Source organism: Chamaea fasciata, unplaced genomic scaffold, assembly GCF_029207755.1.
Source record: "Chamaea fasciata isolate MVZ Bird 193981 ecotype frontalis unplaced genomic scaffold, bChaFas1.0.hap1 SCAF_20, whole genome shotgun sequence".
Lineage (NCBI taxonomy): Eukaryota > Metazoa > Chordata > Aves > Passeriformes > Sylviidae > Chamaea > Chamaea fasciata.
The window spans coordinates 1,690,935-1,709,812 of NW_027094105.1; the positions used below are offsets into that span (position 1 = coordinate 1,690,935).

At 50.0% G+C, this 18,878-nt stretch overlaps 1 protein-coding gene across 4 annotated transcripts in view; it reads left to right on the top strand.

Annotated features, from left to right (window-relative positions):
* Positions 1 to 18,878, top strand: part of NSMF (NMDA receptor synaptonuclear signaling and neuronal migration factor) — a 44,776-nt gene that overhangs the window by 17,089 nt on the left and 8,809 nt on the right. The window contains exons 3-9 of one of the 4 annotated variants that reach the window (XM_066201191.1): positions 2,817 to 3,293; positions 7,330 to 7,405; positions 9,638 to 9,706; positions 13,616 to 13,668; positions 15,582 to 15,671; positions 17,270 to 17,391; positions 18,254 to 18,337. In XM_066201191.1, the coding sequence (XP_066057288.1) occupies positions 2,817 to 3,293; positions 7,330 to 7,405; positions 9,638 to 9,706; positions 13,616 to 13,668; positions 15,582 to 15,671; positions 17,270 to 17,391; positions 18,254 to 18,337 (971 nt within the window). The remainder of the gene's footprint in view (positions 1 to 2,816; positions 3,294 to 7,329; positions 7,406 to 9,637; positions 9,707 to 13,615; positions 13,669 to 15,581; positions 15,672 to 17,269; positions 17,392 to 18,253; positions 18,338 to 18,878) is intronic. The other 3 variants (XM_066201193.1, XM_066201192.1, XM_066201195.1) reach the window with 3 other exon arrangements.

Below are 18,878 nucleotides of genomic sequence, written 5' to 3' on the forward strand. Positions count from 1 at the left end.
ATCTCTTTTCCTTCCACACTATTTTTTTCTGTAGATAAATTATTTATTAACGACTACTCTTGAATAAAGCTTTGTATTCCCTTTGCATATGAAGTTGCTTCTTCAGTGTATAATTACTGAAGGTGCTAAACTGAATGAAGATGAAGAATTATCCAATTGTTTTACAAAAAAAAAATAAAGCATATTGGTGTGCTGGCAGCCCTTTGTAGTGTAGATCATGAAAACTCCTACATAAATACAAGTGAAAACAACTTGAGGAGGGGACAAGTAAGGTAGGAAGAAAGGATAATCCTCACATTTTGCATGCTAGATCACGTAGGTAGTTTATGTCAAATATATCTGGTCAATCCTGCCAAGATGTCAGTGAAAAATTGACTCTTACTTGAAACCAGTCATGGCCCCCTGAAATGTCTGTAAACTTTGTGGAGCTGAACAGACCTCAGTGCTTATAAAACAGAGACTGGTATTGGTCTCTTTGCTCTTGTGATCATCAGAATTTTCAGGCATATTATGCTTTGGGAACTTCATTTTTCCATTTAGCCACAGATCCCAGGGCTCAGGAATTCCTAGATCTCTGAATTCCAGAGCGCTGTCAGCGTGTGAGTGAAGGTGACACTCCTGTGTGTTCCCTCTGAGGAGGCTGTGCATCTTCCATACAAGTATCAGTTTCAGGAGGAGCAGGGGCAGCTGTCAGCCACGATTTTGTGGTGTCTTAAGAAATCTGTAGCGTCACTGTGCCCACACAGATTAGTAAATTTGACAAGTTGAGATGAGTACTTAGAGCTGGCCTTTGTTTTTAATTTTAAAAATGGTTTGTTTGGCACTATTAGCAAGCACAGATCTTGGCAGATCTCAAGGAATCGTTTGGTGGTGTTTTCCCAAGACATGCCCACTCTAGAGCACAGTTAATCCTGGAGCTGGGGAGGATCTGAGCTGCTGGAGAGCAGATGCAGGGGACTTGCTGCCTCTTGAGGGGTGACATGTGGTTTGAGAGACTCTGGGGCCTGTGTCCACTCTGTGCACTGTTCTGTGACCCTGTACCCTGCAGATGGGTACAGGCTTTGGGGTGACAGCCTGTGGAGCACCTTCTCCCACTGGAATGGCCCTTGTTGTCAATCAGGCTCCTCCTGGAGCAGATGTCTACACTGGGGCAAAGTAGAGCCTTGCCCGCCTTTCACATTACCTGGGCAGTATCTGAGGGGCACTACCCCTCACTATACCTGGACCTGGATTTTCGACTTCATGTGAAACCTGGAGAGAGCATCAGCTGCAGGTTCAAAAGGTGCAGCTCTTTCTTCAGGACTCCTACAGTGTCTCCTCCTGGCCACCTCCAGTATCCAGAAATGGAGAGGAGGCAAATGAAAGGAAACCTGACTTGTGTCAGCCTGAACAGCCCTGGCAGTCACTTCTTGAGCAGAGTGGCCAGAGACCGATTTATTTCCTAGCAGTGCTGGAGGAAGGTGTATCACAAGCAGAAAAATGAGACAAGGGTGACACCCTGTACTGGTACCGGCTCAGTTCTGGTTGCAAACAGAGCAGGGGAAGAGGCCCTGGGCAATGTGAGATTGTTCCAGGATGGATTTCAGGTTCAAAAGCTGACCGTGTACAGACTCAGCTGGGGAGGGCTCCTCCCAGGGGGGCACAGGAGCACTTCAAAGGCAGCAGAATGTGGCAACAGTGAAAGGTCCATGTTACATACTGCCACCACTCTTGTCCAGAGGTTGTTCTCATCTTCCTCCTTCACTTCATGGCCAGTTGCAAGGTAGCCAAACCTTCAAATTGTGGACAAGTTCTTCCAGGTCATGACTCAACAGCTAAAGAAATTATGTTCCTGAAATATCTACTGAAATAAAGGCCTGGCTTTGCTTTCTGCCTCTGTTTTAAGTGCTTCTGTCTGTGCTGGACACTAATGACTTCGTTTTTGGGGTAGAAGTCATATAAATAATGCATTCCCTGCTGAGCCTTTTTGCCAGTCCCCGAGCTGCTTCCCATCTGAAAAGGGAAGTGTAAGAGGTAATTAACAGCCACTTGAAAAAGGATTAGCAGGTGGGTGGGAGCTACTGTTGGGTTCATGCATGGAATTGCCATGGAAATGCTGAGATTTCCTGGCACTTCATCCAGTGTGTGGGCTCCAAAGATAGTTGCACTCATGGGCCTCTCTCCTTTGGATCTTCCTACCCTGCAAAGGGAGCGGCTGTGTTTTCTTTCAGGACAGCTCCCACGGGCCGAGCCGTGGCCATCTGTGACACCGGGGCGTGCCGGGAGCGGGGTGCTGTGCTGCAGCTGTCAGCTGAAGTCTTGCTGCATTTCTTTCATGTCAAACCACCTGGCAGAAAATCAGGAGGAAAAGAAAAAACAAACCCAAACCTTGCTTTGCCTCTTTGCCAGTGTTCTGAAAGAACTCAATGCGCCAAACACTCAGAGTTTGGCACTTGGAGAAGGTGGTGCTGGTCCTGGTCCTGCAGACTGTGGCCAGCTCCGTAGCCCTCGTGTGGCTGAACAGGGCTGCAGCTGAACCGGGGCTGTCTTGCATGGCAGCATTTTCAGGCTGTGCCATGAGACCTGCATTTGCTTCTAGAGTTGTTGGGTGGCCCCACATATTTAAAATATTGGGTCTCTGTGTGAGAAATACTTCTCATTTCAATGGCTGCTCTGGGGGTTTAGAAGGTGGGGATGGGGACACATTCATCTGAAACAGTTCCTGCGGGCACCTCCTGTATCTGTCTCTCTTACACAGCATTAGCAAAGCGCCTGCTGAATGAATTTGCCAGCGTCTGTGGGGCATTGCTTTAAGGAACGTGTGCCTTTTGTTTCAGATCACCTGCTAGCAGACTCCTACATCGGGCAGGAGGACTCCCCTGAGATGCAGCAGGTGGCGCAGAACAAGCGCCGGCTCTCGGTCATCTCGGACGGCAAATTCGAGAGGAGCTTCACCGAGGAGCAGGCGGAGAAGATGCCGAGCGAGGGCCCCAAGCCGCGAGTCTACACCATCTCCGGCGAGAGGCCGATGCTGTCGGAGCACGAGAACGACAGCATGGAACTGGTGGTGATGAAGGGGGCTGCCCACGAGGAGTGTCACCACGGCCACCACGCGCACGGCGCCGGCGGCTCGCACGGCGTCCGGCACTGCAAGGCCTGGCCGGGCGGCCGCCAGGGCTCCAAGGAGTGCCCCAACTGCACCAGGCTGGCTGCCCCTTCCCAGCAGTCCATTGAGCTGGAGCAGCACCCGCCTGGCGAGGCTGGGTGGCACAGGAAAAGGCTGGAGAGGATGTACAGTGTCGATCGAGTGTCTGGTAAGTGGGTGCTGGGTGACATGATAGGTGATGCCCATCTCGTCCCAGCACAGGGGTTTTGATCCTGGGCCCTTCCGGTACTGTGGGACAGCATGCCTGGAAAGGGATTGTCAAAGGAGGAGTTTGCAATAAGCTGAACTCAGTTGGAGGCCAGCTTGTCCTAGCTTCTGGTCATCAGCAGCTGCTCTGCGTGGTTTTCATGACTCCTTCATGCAGCTCAGTGAGCTGCTTTTCTGTGGAGGAAAAGAGGAGGCACTGTCAAAGCCCTGCATCCATGCTCATCTCAGAGGCAGTTCAGAGCAGGATCCTCTCTCTTCCTCTTGCCGGGCAGGGGAAATCTTTATGAACTGCTTTGTGGGAGCCTCAGGTAATGGTGTTGTGATCCCAGAATTGTTGTTTGCAGGGCTGGAAGCCACTCGTGTAGTGCCACCTCATGGGCTTCCCACAAATACAAGCAAATAAAACAGTGTTGGAGTTTCTTCCCTCCTTGCTTCCCTTCGCAGTGTTCTCAGAGAATAGGGCTTGTGATTATTCCATTACATTAAACAAACAAACAAAAAAACCCCCAAAACAAACAAAAAAATTTGTCTTTAAAAACAGAACCATTAATCAAATATATGTCACAGTCTGTGTGCTTTGAATTATATACTGATGTGCAATCCATCTTCACTTGTATGTGGCTGGCAAAGATTTTGGCCTGATTTGTCTGTTTTTTTCTGTAAACACACATCAAGGCATTTGGACCAGAGAGTCTGGCCAGGAAAGGTCAGGGTTTTCTCCTTGAAAAGAAACTGTGTATGAGGAATGTGGAGATGAAACTGTTCAGCATTCCTGGGTTCGTAGTTTTCTGGTAAATACTGCAGTGATGTTTATTACAGGTAAAATCACCAAAAGTTTGGGTGCCGGACCATATTTTCATGTCTAGGTACCTGATATTAGGTGGCTACATTGTAGAATATATGGCCTGATGAAATAATAGCTGATTATGAAATATGTGGAAAAACTGCAGCCCCCTGAAATCCTGTGCATGATCTTTAAGTGTTGTTCCTCTGTTCCCCAGGACTTTTTGGGCTTCACATCAGACACTGCATGTGCCCAATACCAGCTCCTGTGAAGAAAATTAACTTTATCCCAGCCCAAACCAGCCCAAACCACCATCTGGACAAATCAAAATTGCACTTTGCACTGTGGGACTGAAGGAAGTTACTTGATACAAAAGCAAGGAAAAGCTGCAAATCATTAATGGAGGGGTTTAGCTCCTCATAGCTGGAGCTGTGTTTGCTGGAAACCATGTGCTAGCAATTCCTGCAGGGAGGTGCTATTACTGGGCCTTGGAATTCAGTATCTGTTTTCAACCAGGCAGCCATTTTCATTGGGGCCAGTCATCAATGTGGAGTGGCGATGTGTCTTTCTGAAAATGTGTCAGAGTAGTTAATTAAATGGGAACAAAGTGGCAGTGCGGGACCTGTGGATGCTCCCCTGGGCATTCCCTGTTTCAGCAGCTCCCCTGGGTGCTCATCTCAAACCTCTGGGTCGTGATATGTGTGGCTGCACAGAAAGGGCTGTGTCCCCAAGCCCAGATTCCATCACAGAACTGGTTCCATGGAAGGAGAGTTCCCTCAGCTTGGTTCCCTTGCACTCTCCATCCAAGTGTTTCTACTCAGAGATAACCCCAGAACTGAACAGCACAGGTGCCACAGGTTGCCAGAATTCCCTGGCATGTCCTTCCTACCTGGCTAGCAGGGAAAAGGGAGCAGAGAGAAGTGGAGGAGGAGAGGCTGATTTCCCCAGGGTTCACCTGACAGTGCTGCTTCTGTTTGCATTTACATGACAAGTTGCTGCCTGCAAACCAACACTTGAGGCAGCCAGGCCCATTGGCATCACTGAATATGGATTTTGATGCCGAGTTTCTGATGCCTGACACCATTCCAGGGAAGCACAAGCTGTCATCTCCTGGGCTGCTCCCAGCATCTGATACAGACACATCCACTCATGGACAGAGGTGCTGGGATTTGGGTGCAGTGGGAAGTGGCTGGAGATGCTGGATGTGGTGCTGGTGTCCCTCCAGTCTTACCAGACCCCTGGCTCCTCCACTGTTTCCTCACAGTTGATGGTGAGAAGGAAGGAGAACGAGCTGCTCTGCCTGGCCAGAAAGGATGTGCTGCCCGCTCCTGGCAGCAACAGCCGTACCCATAATCTGAATTTTAATTTGGTGAGAGAGCTCTGGAGCTGAGCTGTACTGCCCAGTCCCCACCTGCGAGCTCCTCTGCTGATGTTCTGCCCTCTGAAGAGTCCCAAATACTTTATTCTGCATTGAGTGCTTTGTGGAGGGCAGGGATGTTTCTCTTAAGTTAACTCCAGTCTAAGAGAAGAAGAGAGAAAACTCCCAGCGATGGTGCAGCAAAGCCTCCTAAGGATATTAGCTGTTGTGGTCTGCTTTGAACCAAAGCCTGTGGCTTAAAAGCTGTAAAACACATTAAGAGATTGTCAGTCCTTTGAGATGAGTAGTCCCTGAGAAGCCTGTACAGAACAGTTGGCTAAAAAGGAATTTGTACAACTTCTCCTTTGCCACTTCTGTGGGTTGGAGGCTTCAAAAAAGGAATTCATTTACAGTCTTGAGTTGTTCTGCTTTGCTTCTGTCTCTGTGTTTTGGAGGAGAGCAGACTTTGGGACTGCATCAGAAGTCTTTAGCATACTGGAATGCAGTTTCATTTAACATATATATTTCCTTGGAGTGCCTTTAAACATGTCTTGACGTAAAGTGTGAGCTGAGAAGGAGCGTCTGGTACAGCTTTCTATAGATTTCTTGGAAGCTGCACTTCAAAGGAAGGCTCCCCAGCTGCAGTTAACATTTTTTGCATTTGTAATTGCAGCCACTTTCTGTACTTTCCGGGAATAATCCGTAGGATATGATGATCTGTACAAAACATTTGGTAAGATGGGAGGTCTGTAGTAATTATGCCTGCAGTGGGCATGTGGAGTTTGACTGGGCTTGGGCCAGTGAAAGTCAATTAACAAATACTTTGACAATGCCAGAATATTAAATATTATCAGATTTGAAGGTTTGAATGATTGAGGCAAGACACAATCAGCAACGTGGGGCAAAGCATTAGGCAAGGGAGCCCCAAATTGGGTGTGAAGCAAGATGAAAAATCAGGTAGCCCCCAACCCCGGGAATCCAGACCACTGAGATCTGGCAGTGGCAGTGGATTTCAACACTCCTCTGGTTCTCTTCCTGCCTGACTTCAGCCTGAGAGTTCTCAGCAGGAGCTGCTGCTTGGGCAGGTTCCTCCTCCTGGTCACCACACACATAACTGGTGACTTATTTTGCTTTTTGTCTCAGTGGTCATTCAGTGAGGGTGATGCAGTGTTGTAACGCCCTGGAATTAGGAAAACCCCCACAACTGGTTTAGGCAGGGCAGTTTACAAAGAGAGGTGACTAAATCAGCTCAGTTACCTGCAGGTTGTGGAGTTGATGGGTGGTTTGACTTCCAAACCAGGGGGACTCCTGTAGGCCAAGTCACCAGAGCAGGTGTGAGAGGGGTTTATTGAAACTTCAGTGGCAGAAAAGGACAGTATATTTCAGGCTTACTGTTCTGAGTGGAAGGTTGCTTTTCATCTTCTACTGGGCTATATCAGAAAGAACTAGAGGAATGGGACAGTTTAAATCAATGGTATAAAGAAAAAGGCAGAGACAAGAAAATGCTTTTAAATATTTCTTTTCCCTGTTTTTATTGGTTTTTTTTCCTAGTTCAAATGTCACTTCTGTAATTCCTGGATTATTCTAATCTCCAATGCTTAAGATAGAGGTTTTATTCTTCACTTAGTAGCCTGATAGATAGGCTTAGCATGAATTTACAGAATACTCAAGTGGCAGTGTGCATTTGTATGAAGAGGATGAGACTTGAACTCCTGTTCAGTCAGGGCCGGATGCTGAAGGAAAGTCCTGAGAGAAAGACCTTGGGAAGGAGATGTGGCTGTCTGAAGGATGTCTGTGCCTGCTGGGTGCTCAGGCTTTGCTCTGTCTCTCTTGCAGATGATGTCCCCATACGAACCTGGTTCCCAAAAGAGAACCTCTTCAGTTTTCACACTGCTACTACAACTATGCAAGCGTAAGTGAAACCACTGCTGTGGCTTTTGTTCTGTATCTCAGAGTCCAGGCGTGCTCAAAGCTGAGAGCCCTGGAGCAGGAGTTGTGTTTGACATTGCTGCTCAGGGATGAGAAAGAGAGAAACTTGTCTCCTGTTAATTTGCTTTTCCCACTCACTAGTTCTTTCCTACTGCTCTCATTTGTTTGGTTTTACTTTCTTTAACTCCTCGAGCTACCCAGCTCTTCTCTGCTTCCCTGATTTTGTCTGTGACATTGTGGCCTGGCTGCCTCTGCAGAGCAAGGGTCCTGTGGATCACCAGCTGAGACCCTCCACCAGCTGCTTCTGCAGGAAGCAAGGAAAGGTTATTACAGGCTTGCCCTGCATCCCTCACTCCAGAAAGGTGCCTTCCTCTGGGATAAGATGTAGCCCTGCAGCTCTGCGCTGGTCTTCACATGTGAAAAAGTGTCAGTAAAATCCCCGCAAAGTGTGAAGGGTGTGAGTTAGGAGGAGCCTTTCTCTCCACACTCCATGCATGTCCTGGATGCTGTGTTTGGGAGGAGGCAGCTCTCAAAGGGCTGAGGAGAGTAAGGGAAGCCTTGTCTCCAGGTTGTACCTGGCTTGCCAGGGAGTGCTGCCTTCCTGGTTTTGAGTATTTCCTGCCTGACTGGAAAACCAAGGCAAGCAGTGAGGAAAACGAGATGCTATTCTGCCTTCCAAGGATCTTCCCCAGCCTTGTCACCTTTTTCCTGTGTTTCTTCCAATGTCTGGGACACCCTCAGCTCTCTGGCTCTGTTTTCTTGTCTAATCTGGTGTCCTTTTTGTACTCTTGTTTCTCTGACATTTCTTCTTTCTCTAATGCTTTTCCCTTCTCAAATCCTGAAAAAAGGCTGATTATTTCACTTGGGATAACCCACACTGGATCATACCTGGAAGGATTGTTTCAGGGAGGGCTGGATCTGGAGTTGAGTGGGATACCTACATCCCCAGAAAAAAAATTTTAAAAACTACTGGCTGATAACAGTCAGTGGTACTTCACAGTTCTGATCTGACCCACAAACCACGTGCAAAATCAGCACATTTGGACACAGCCTTTGCTGTCTGAATTCATATTTTCGGGGCAGATTTGTTGCAGGATGATGACCTATGGCAGAGCTTACAGGGCTGGAAGGCCAACATGAGGTTGATTTAGGGAATGTTGCTCTGAGAGAACCCTTGAGGAGCAGCTCCCTTGATTGTTGTGGCTCCTTGGTTAACATTTCTGGAGCTTCTGTGCTGCCTCTAGAAGTGACACAGAAACACCTCTGAAAGTTCAGGGCACCTCCCCAAGGTGCCTTGGCCTCTGCTCAAGTGTTTTCATCCTGCTGTGCCCGCTCCCTTCATGGAGCAGTCAGCATGAACCAGCTTCAGCAGTGTTTGTCATGGTGGGAGCAGCTCTCCCTGCTCCAGGAGCTAGTGGTGCTGCAGCCTGGCAGGCTGCACTCGGCTCTTGTACATCTGCACATCCTTTGGGGTCTACGTGGAGCTCAGTTTGCATCCAAGCCACATGTCAGCCCTGCCCCAGGGAGGATTGAGCTCAGTCAAGGAGGAGTCTCACCACTGAGAAATGTTTAATTTAAAAAGCAATTTCCTTCCGCCTAAAGAGAAATATTCCTTCTGGAGTGAGAATTCCCTCAGAATGCTGGCTGGGGCTGAGCACTAATGAATTCCTCTTCTCTCTCTTTTTCTTTGCATCTCCTGGAATCTCTAGCATCTCGTAAGTATAATCTTAATTTTTTTATCTCCTTGTCTGTTGGTGTCCTGGATAAACTCTCCTCTCCTGTCCTTCATATTCACTCATGTTGTCTCTGTGCTAGGGGCTGTCTGTCAGCTGGCAGGAGGTTAGGTGGCTACACCTGCTAGGCCTACGTGGATCCCACCGAACCATCCTCATCCTCAGAGTGCAGCCCTCAGTTGCTGGCACTCTTTGTCCCTCTCGATGCTGGTGTGCAGAGAGGGTGTGGCTGCATCTCCCAGGTCCATTCTGCAGAGCAGGGATGGTGGTTGCTCCTTTGGGCCACGTTCTGACGGTTGAGGAGCAGCCCTAGGGAGTGAGGAGCTGTGGTTTGAGTGCCCTGCCCAGCCCTGACCCCCGTGCTGCCTGGCCCCCTGGGCAGCTCCACCTCTGTTGTCTGCTGAGAGCTCCCCTCTGTGTGTCCCGTGTCCTCTCCACTTCCAAGCTGTGGACTTGGTTAATGGCTTGAAATGGTTTCCCAGGGCGTTCAGGGGCTACGCAGAGAGGAAGAGACGGAAACGAGAGAATGATTCTGCAGCTCTTATCCAGAGGTAGGGCCCCTTCCCCCTAGCTGTGACCTGGTGTTGCATGGGCCCTTGGGGTCACTACTGAACCCTGGTGGCGTTGACCGTGGCTGTCCCTGTCTCTGTGCTGTCCTGGGGACGCTGGCAGTGGCTCTGCTGGAGCTGTGGAGGTGAACGATGCTCAGGATAGCTGATCTCCATCTTCTTAAAGAACACTGTCAAGTTGCTTTTAGCATTCCACATGTTCTGTGCCTCAAGCAGAAAAATGCATACTTTAAAAATTAAAGATACAATTTCCCCATTCCGACTTGGAATTTCATATCATCACAAAATGGCTTGGGTTGGAAGAAACCTAAAATATGATCTAACTCCAACTCTCCTGCCACAGGGAGGAATTTGTTTGAGGTTAGATAAATACTGCATGTGCCATTGCTGCATATACAAATGCACCTCAAAAATCTAAGACCTAGGCAAAATTGATGTCTCTAGTGACCAGAAGTCTATTTTTAAGTCTTTCTTTTCAATAATAGAGGGGAAGTAAAAGTGGATGGGGTCTGATTCCTTGTCCAGGTATTGCAGAAGGGCCTGGTTTCCTTTTGCAGGCTTCCTATGGCACATCACTTACTCGCAGTAGGAATCAGAGCTGGTTTGGTTTTTTTAAATGTGCCAAGACTTGTGGCAGCCTACTAAAAAGGATAACGCAGCATCTGTGTCACTGGTTTAAAACTGCAATGATCACTTCAGCACTGCTCAAAACCAAGTGGGAGAAACATCAGGTTTGCTTAACTGAGAAATTGCCAGGCAGTATTTTTTTTAGCACTTCAGAGTGATGAGGTTTTTTTCCATCAATAACAAAGAGAAATAGAAATCCAAACCAAAGACACTCTAAGCAAATAGACAGTGTATCTTTAAAAAGAGAGATTTTGTCAGAATTTGTTAGGCAGAGGCAAGTCTTGGTTAGAAAATGGCTTGTGAGTACAGGAGCAGTGTGTGTACCTCGGTGGGGCTGCATAGGCAGGAGAGAGGACAGAGTCACCTGAGCCACGTCCAGCATGTCCCTTCTCCTGCTGTGCACACTGCAGGGCAGGGCAGGGCAGGGCAGGGAGCCTGGCTGTGTCTGTGAGTCCCAGGGAGGAGGTGGGACAGCAGTGGGGGGCTCTGGCTGCAGGGATTGCTGGCAGAGCTCAGCTCTCTCCTGCAGGGAGCGAGGAGAACCCCGCTGTGGGTTTGGCTGTTTGTTGTGCAGCTCTTTGTGGGTGTCTCAGCTGTTCTCACACAGCCCTTCAGTGCTGAGTCCTGGTGTCCAGGGAGGCTGGATTGTGTGGTGTGGCCACAGGAATGCTACCTGTGGAGTCAGGGATGCCCAGAGCTTTGCCCACTGCAGGAGCAGCCAGAGAGAGGAATGTGGGAGGTGCTGCCAGGAGTTTGGATAGTGAAAAGACTTCTGACCCACTGCAGGCAGAGCTGCAGGCTGTGGAGTGGGACTGCAGTGTCCTGGAGCCCCTCTGGCTGGAATGGATACCCTGGAGGTGCCATGGGGTCGTGCAAACCATGAGGCACACTGGAGGAGAGCTGTTCAGAAAAGAGTGTGATGAGGACATTTCATTGCTGAAAATTGAGGGGTTCTGGTTGTGTCATGATGGGTGAAGGGATCTTGCAAGGGGTCAAATGCCACAGGGTTCCTGGGTGCAGTTGCAGGAGCCAGGCAGGAAGGCTGGGCAGGTTTGGAGAGCCCCACTGCTCATAGAGCTGGTTGCAGCTTTCCCAGGGCCAGTCCTGTCGTGCTGACATGCAGGCACAGAGCAGCCTGAGGAGCCAGGCAGCTGCAGGGAGCCCTCAGAAGGATCTAGATGTTCACAGCATGGCCATGTTAGGAGGCAGTCCCAGACTTGCACTTCTTTTCCAAAGTGCTGTTTATTCTAGAAGAAAATTGGTGGAGCAAAAGGCCTTTGTCCCATTCTGTGAGTATTTAGTGCAGTGGTTAACCTTGAACAGGTGGATTCTCCTTGGAGCTGCTCTCAGCAATATTTAGGAGATGGTGTTTAGGTCTCTCATGGGAGAGCCCAAGCTGTCCAGGCAGCTGGGAGCAACCTTCCTCCATGGCAAAGGATGCTTTACCCCTCTTCCCCCGGGTCTGAAGAAACTCCTCTGTGGAGAAGACAGCTGAGCATTTAACAGAAAAGTGGGTTTTACTCCAAAATGCCAAAAGCGTAAAGGTTGTGACAGTGGCCTTGGGCACTTAACATTGGTGCTCAGTGTCTGGCATGGTCTCAGGCTCACAACAGACCATAAAAATTTCCATATGACATATGTCTAAGATCTTTTTTTGTGAAAAGAGCAGCCCTGGTTCCATTAAAATGTTGTATTTGTTTGGATTTTAATCTAAGGCACTGTAAGACAGACCCAGTTGTCAGTGATGGTGCACCCCAGAAGTCTTTGTGCAAAGAGCCAGGCCAGGAATATGTCTAAAGAGGCACCTGTCTGATCCACAGCAGTCAATCTTCATGTACCCAAGTAGAGACACAATAAATCTTTGGGAAACTTTAATAGCCCAAGTGTAGACAGAAGTTTGGCATGGAACAGTGCTGCTCCCAGCTGCTGGTTTTGCTTCTTGCTGAATTTGGAGCCTGGTGACAGCAAGGGATCCCAGGCCAAAGAGGGGAAGTGCAGGAGGTGACGTGGGTGAAGTGCTCTCCCATGAGGACTGTGTTTGTGTGGATCTCCTGGACAGGAGCAGATGGATCCGAGTTTCTCTGAGCAACTTCTTGTCAGTGCTGAAAGTGTCTTTTGGTCCAATCAGTTTGCTAAAACATCTGCATGGTTGTACCATGTCCTTACTCATCCCACTAACCTGTGTGTGAGCCAGACAACTTGTGACTTACCCCTTTCACCAACTGTGGTGTCTGTTGCCTTGTATTTGCCCTGTGCATTGGGGGTACAAGGAGTCCAGGAAGGCTCCCCCACTACAGGGTGCCCAGTGTATGGGCTCTCTGTCATCCTGGGGCTGCACTGTGGGGTGAAGCCGCAGTCACTAAATAGGATTCATGGAGAGGTGACACTGCTCTTGATGCTGCTTCTCCCTGTCTCCTCTGGTGTCCTCTTTGTTCCTGTCCTGTTTTTGCCTCATGAATGATAAGAAACTGAGAGAAACTGGTCCCTTGCACTCAGAGGGGCTGGACAGAGTCCTGTTGCCATGGCCTCTCAGGAGTGCCCAGGACATTGTTTCACACAGACCTCACTCTGGGGTGTAGCTGCTCCCCAGGGCTTTGCCCTGGAGCCGTATGCTCTGCAGCCCCTCTGGACCTGCCTGTGAGGCCAGGGCAGGGCAGTACATGGGGAGAGCAGGCCCATGGGGACAGGCAGCATCACTGAACTCTACTGTGCAAGGAGGGAGAACCAGCTTTGGTCCTCCCCAGCTCTGCCTGGAGAGCAGCACAGGCTGCGTGGTTACCAACAGCATGGGAGGGGTTTTAGGAGTTGCTGTGTTTGGGAATGAGCACAGCCACGAGCGTGGTGTGTGCACAGCCTGGGCACCCCACGTTCCTGCTGGAGAGAGGGAAGCAGTTACTGCTCTTTACCAGGAAAAGAGGGAACACTGCCAGCACGGGCAGTGGGTGTCCTTAGCAAATGCAGCACAGGTAAAGCTTAACCAGAGAAAAGGGAAAGCAGCCATGAGCAGGGGGCTGCCCTGTGGGACCCCACTTGCCCTGTAGCACCAGTCCAGAGAGCTCAGAGCAGCCCCACTCAACAAACATCACCATCCCCGGCACTAAATTACTGCTAGCTGGGGACCTCCTCTCCAGCTTTGGAATGCCCAGAAGGAAACATGCCATCATCCCCATTTTATTTTCTTCCTCCCTGTTTTCACAGTCCTGCTGGGCCCAGGTGTTGCTTTGTGTCACCCTTCTCAAAGGTTGTGTTTGGCCTTTCTTGCAGGAATTTTCGGAAGCACCTCCGCATGGTGGGGAGCCGAAGGGTTAAAGCACAAAGTAAGTGAGCACCTGGAAGTGTGGCTGTGAGGAGCTGGGCTTTGTGGGGTTTGTGGGAATTCAATTCCTTGAATGTCCCATGCAAATGTGGGTTGAAAGGACCTGGCTTTGGGCTGGAGAGAGGATTTGACCTGTTGGTGCCATTTTATCCTACAAACAAGAAAGTCAGGTGGTTGCAAGTGTCCAGGACATGTGGATGCCTGCAGCAGCCTGGAGGCTGTTCCCAAGGACCCTCTGCTGTGGCTGTGGGACATCTCTGGTGCAAGGTGTGGAAGGAAAGCCGCAGCATCCTTGTCCCCTGTGTGGATTTTGGTGCTCACTGGTATGGAGGCCAGTGAGCAGAACCCGAGCTGGGAGTCCAGCAGAGCTGCCTGGCCTCTCTCTGCAGCTGTGACCAGCTGTGGCTCCATGTGCCACACAGACTGCTGGCTGTCCCCTCTTCCCCTGTCCCACTGCCATCTCCACAGCAGGACCTGGGGGAGAGTTGCCTGGTGGGAACTGAGGTCATGGTGGAAGGACAAAAGAAGAGGATCAGAGAAGAGATTGGAGCAAAGGGCAAATCAGGGAGTGTTATGCCTCACTGGGGAAGAAATCACCTCTTAAGCCTGCAAAATGGCAGTTTCCTTTCCCTGGAGAAGGCAATAATCATCCAAAACTTGGTTGGGCAACTCCCTTAGTGCTGTGAAAGTGGTGTAACCTGCTCCTGGGAGCTGAGGATTGCTCCAGAAGAGAAAGCATTCTGTTCTTCCCAGCCCCATGCCAGGCATCATGTACAGAGTTCCCACAGCAAAGCACTGCTGAGTTCAGTTTGCATTCTTTCCTTTCTCATATGCAATGGGAAGTGATCAGCAAAGAGCTTTGCCCTTTCCAGAGTCTTCATCGGCATCTGAGTTAGCACTGCCTGACGTGGACAGGGCTCACCTCCGGGAAACTCAGGCGTGCCTCTGCCTCAGGAACTCTTGGGTCATGTTTTCAAAGCTTTCTTTCTGTGCACAGTAGATAAATGCCTGAGTTTAACTCAGACCTGAGGATGGAGAGCATCTGAAGAACTGAAGATGTGGTTTGTTTCCCCAGACACCCACCCTGGCCACACTTCAGCACAGGCTGCTCTTGTGATGCTGATCCACAGTGAATTCCTGTGCTGCTGTTTCTCAATTCCCTGCTGCACACTCTGTCTGCCACCAGAAATAGGTATTAGTGCCCATAAGTGGCTGTTAATCCCAGCATAATGGCTCTCACATGGGCTTGCCAAGTCAGACGTGGTGGTTGCCAGTTCCCAGGAATTTGCCTGCGGTTCAGCCGTCTGAGCCAAGCTCCCTGGATTGCGCTTGGGAAATGCTGGTGCAAACAATACAGCACTCCTTGGGAGGAAAAAAAAGCCATGAGTAGTGCTCACAAGAGTGCAGGCAAGCAAAGGCTGAAGGATTTCCTCTTTTGCAACAAAACGTAGAAACCATGAGCTTTCCAGAGACATCCCCTCCCTGCTGTTTGGTCCAACTCTGACTGGGATGCCAATAGAACATGAAGGGAGAACTGACTGGGGAGCTACAGCCTTCTTCTGGCCATGCAGGTGTCGTTAGCTGTGCTGTGCATGTTTCTGTGAGGCCTTGGAGTCCGAGCACTTACACTGGGACACTGGACTGGCCTTGGTTAAACTGAGGTTTGAGCTGTGTGCTTTTAAGGAGAGACCATCAAGTGTTGTCTTTTTTCTGTGTTCCACGTTCCATCCTGTGCACAAGTGGGCCCTTTGTCTCTGCTGTGTGGAAAGAACTCACGTTTGGCAAGAGGAAGGACCAGCCCAGGGGAGTCTGTGATGTGTGGCTTTGGTGGCAATCTGCTGGATGATTTGTTTGCTGGCAGCAGCAGAGGTGCTTTGGGATCTGTTAATGTCGTGCTCTGGTTTTATCCTTTAGCATTTGCCGAACGGCGTGAGAGGAGCTTCAGCAGGTCCTGGAGTGACCCGACTCCCATCAAAGCTGATTCCTTCCATGACTCTCGAGAAAGTGAGTTCTGAGTCCTTTGAGCTTCCTCCTGTGGGCAAAACCTCCAGCAGTTGTTGACTGGAGTCCCACTGGAGTAACTCCTCTGTGCCCTTCTGTCCTGTCTGTGATCCTTTTTTAGTTTCCTGAGATCGGAGCAGGTAACGCTCCAGGTGTATGTACCTGTTCATCTGTGTGTACCTGTATTTATTTGTAGAGCACCACTCATCCAACCTCAGGTTATTGAGCAGTTGCCAAAGGGTACCCAGTGGTACAGCTCTCTTACAGCCCTCTGTCCCCATCATCCCTTATCCTCTTGGCACCAAAACAACCTCTCTGGAAGCTCACCAGTCCAAGGCTGCCTTCACCATAGTGGGGCTAACATGGCTTCCCATGCAGGAGCCCCTTCTGAGCTCTTTCCTAGTGTGGAATAGCTCAAGAACACAGCTGATGAGATGGAGCTTTGATTTCCTGCACAGGTGATAGCTTGGGGCAATCTGATCTTCATTTGGGCTGCCAGGAATCCCTCTGGGAATCCCCAGTAGCGCTGCCGTGTTCTGCTTGAGGGGACTGAGATGCTGTTGCGTTCGTTTACAGGAAGGAATGCCAGCATCTTCCCACTGTACTCTTAAAAAGGGAATGGCTGTTTTACACAGATATTATTGCAAGCCTGTAGGCAGGAGCTTGGTGGATGTGAGTTGGCCCATGTTGAAGGGAATTTCACTAATGAAATGCCCTGATCTTCCAGGTAAGCGCGAGATCTGGCCCTGTTAGGTGTAGAAGACCCAGGTTGCAGGGGGAGGTGTATGAAAGGCCAGGTTCAAAACATGACCCTGTTGTTTGGCAGTCTGATTCCTCCCTGCTCCCTCAGCTGCCCGGAGGCGAATGGAAAAGCCATGGAAAAGCCGTGGTTCACACAGGCTCCAGGCACTGCCCAGCGACACTTGGACATCCCCAAGGCACAAACAGTGGCACCTCGGTTCTCTTTCCTCAGTCCAGCAACCATCTCTGTTTTTAACCTTTAATGGTCAATTATATTCCTTCCAGATGTTTTTTTCCCCAGGAGGCATTGAAGGCCAACAGGTAAGGTCGATTTGGAGAACAAGTTCAAGTCTACTGTTGCAATATGACTGTGTTTGTTGCAGCTGTCCTCACGCACGCTCTAAGACTTCTCTGCCAGGATCAGTCTGACCAACAAGGCAGATTTTCTTTATAATTCCTTAAAAGATGTAGTCAGAGCAGTAATTACTACAAGGAGACAAGCTTTGAAGTCTTTGGACTTTTGCTTATCAGCCTGGCAGTGCTGAAGTGTAGAGAGTCTGTCTGTGTTCTGTCTCCTTCACCATTTCTGGAGTGACGGGGTGACTGTTGTGACTCAGCATTTGGAAACCAAGCTTGGTGACTGCAAGAGTGATGAAGTTCTGTGACACGTGGTGTGAGCTCTCTGTGCACTCTTCATTTGTTACATGTTTGTCTACGACACCAGCCCCAGAGTGGTGTCAGTCACTCTGTGGGTGACAAAACGGCACGAGTGTCGTGGCACCTCTTGCGAGGAAGCTGCCAAGGCAGGATGGAGTGGGGAAGGCTGTTCTGCCCTTGTAATGCTCCCTGTGTTCTGGCAGGCCATGACCTTCAGGATTCCTGCGGGACTCTGGATGGTGACTTTGACTTGAACTGGGAAGCAGAAAAGGAACTTGAAGCCATGGCATGTGACGGAGAAGACTTTATTCCACCAAAAATAATGGTGAGAGTTTCCAGCTCATGCTCTGCCTGTCCTCTCAGTGTTGCTAAGTTCAGGATCTTCGTGGGAAGTCTGTTGTATGGGCACTGCCTCAGGTGTCTGTGAGGGTCACTCATGGATGAACCAAGACATGACATGGGTTCAGATCTGTTATTGCTGGGGGTTAGGCATTGGAAGAGAGCTAGAAGGAGGGACCTGCAGTTCAAATCAGAGCAGGACTGACACCAACACAGAACCAAGTCAGCCTGAGGCTTGTTAACCCTGAAAATAGAGACCTGAGCACCACTGCCAGCTCTGTTCCCACAGCGAGAAACTGGGGGGCCTGGAATCACAACAGAGTTCAGGCTCTGGTGCTGCTGGAGCCAGCTGTGGCTTCAGCCAGAGTTGTCAGGCACTGTGTGACACCTGCAGCCCTGTGCCTGCTGTGCCTGGTGCAGTGCCAGCCCTTGGCTGAACCCTGTGCAGGTCCTCTAGACACTGAACACTCCCTACAGCTGAAAGGAAATTTTGCAGAAGTGATCTTCTCTGGGAGACAACCATCCATGTTGGTGCATGAGTTGCTCCGTCCTCTGTGCACCCCAGTCTCCCCTTTCCAGACTCTTCTGGGCCCGGTGCAGCCTGAGGGCAGAGCTGTGTGCTCATGTGTTGGGGGTCAAGAAGATGGTGACACTCAGGGGAACTTGGCAGGCCTGGGGGTGCTCTGTGCTGGAAACCTTCCACTGGGGTGTGGATAGACTGGTTTAGCTGCTGCCTCGAGCAACACCTGAGAACAGCTGAACAGGGCACTGTTTTGCAGCCTTTGTGCTTCTGTCCACACTCCATTGCCTTCTCCTCATGCTGTTGCACCTTTTTTTCCTGTTTGCAGCTCATTTCTTCCAAGGTGCCCAAAGCAGAGTATGTCCCAACAATTATCCGCAGGGACGACCCCTCCATCATCCCCATCCTCTATGTAAGTAAATCAGTAATCAGTAAGTAATCTGCTCTGGATGAGAACAGGAGTCATACAGAGACACTTTTATTTCCCTAGTTCCTGTTAAGGTGACAAAATGCTGATGTGATTTGGCAAAGCTGTCAGGAAGGGGCTGGGGGTGTCTTGAACCCAGCTTTGAGGTGTGGGGTAGCTTTGTGGGGGCTCAGGTCTAGGTGGAACAGTCAGGTGGGGTGGAAATGGCACATGTGGGCTCTGCAGACCCAGCCAAGCTGCCTGGGGGGATTATCAAGGGAAGGCAGGGCAGGCATGGCCAGGCTTAGGGCTCCTCCTTATGCTCGTCCTTGGCATAAGCAGCCCCTTGGAGCTCCGCAGTGAGCAACCAACCCCATCACCCCACAAGCAGTGGGGCATCCCTGTCAGTCATTAATTTAACTCTGACTTTTCGCTGGGAGTGTGGCCTGGGCAGGTGTCTGAAAGAGCAGTGAAGAGTCATGGGTTTCTTTTTCCTAATCACTAAATTTTCAAGGGAAGGTGAGGCTGAGGACCCAGCAAGGCCAGT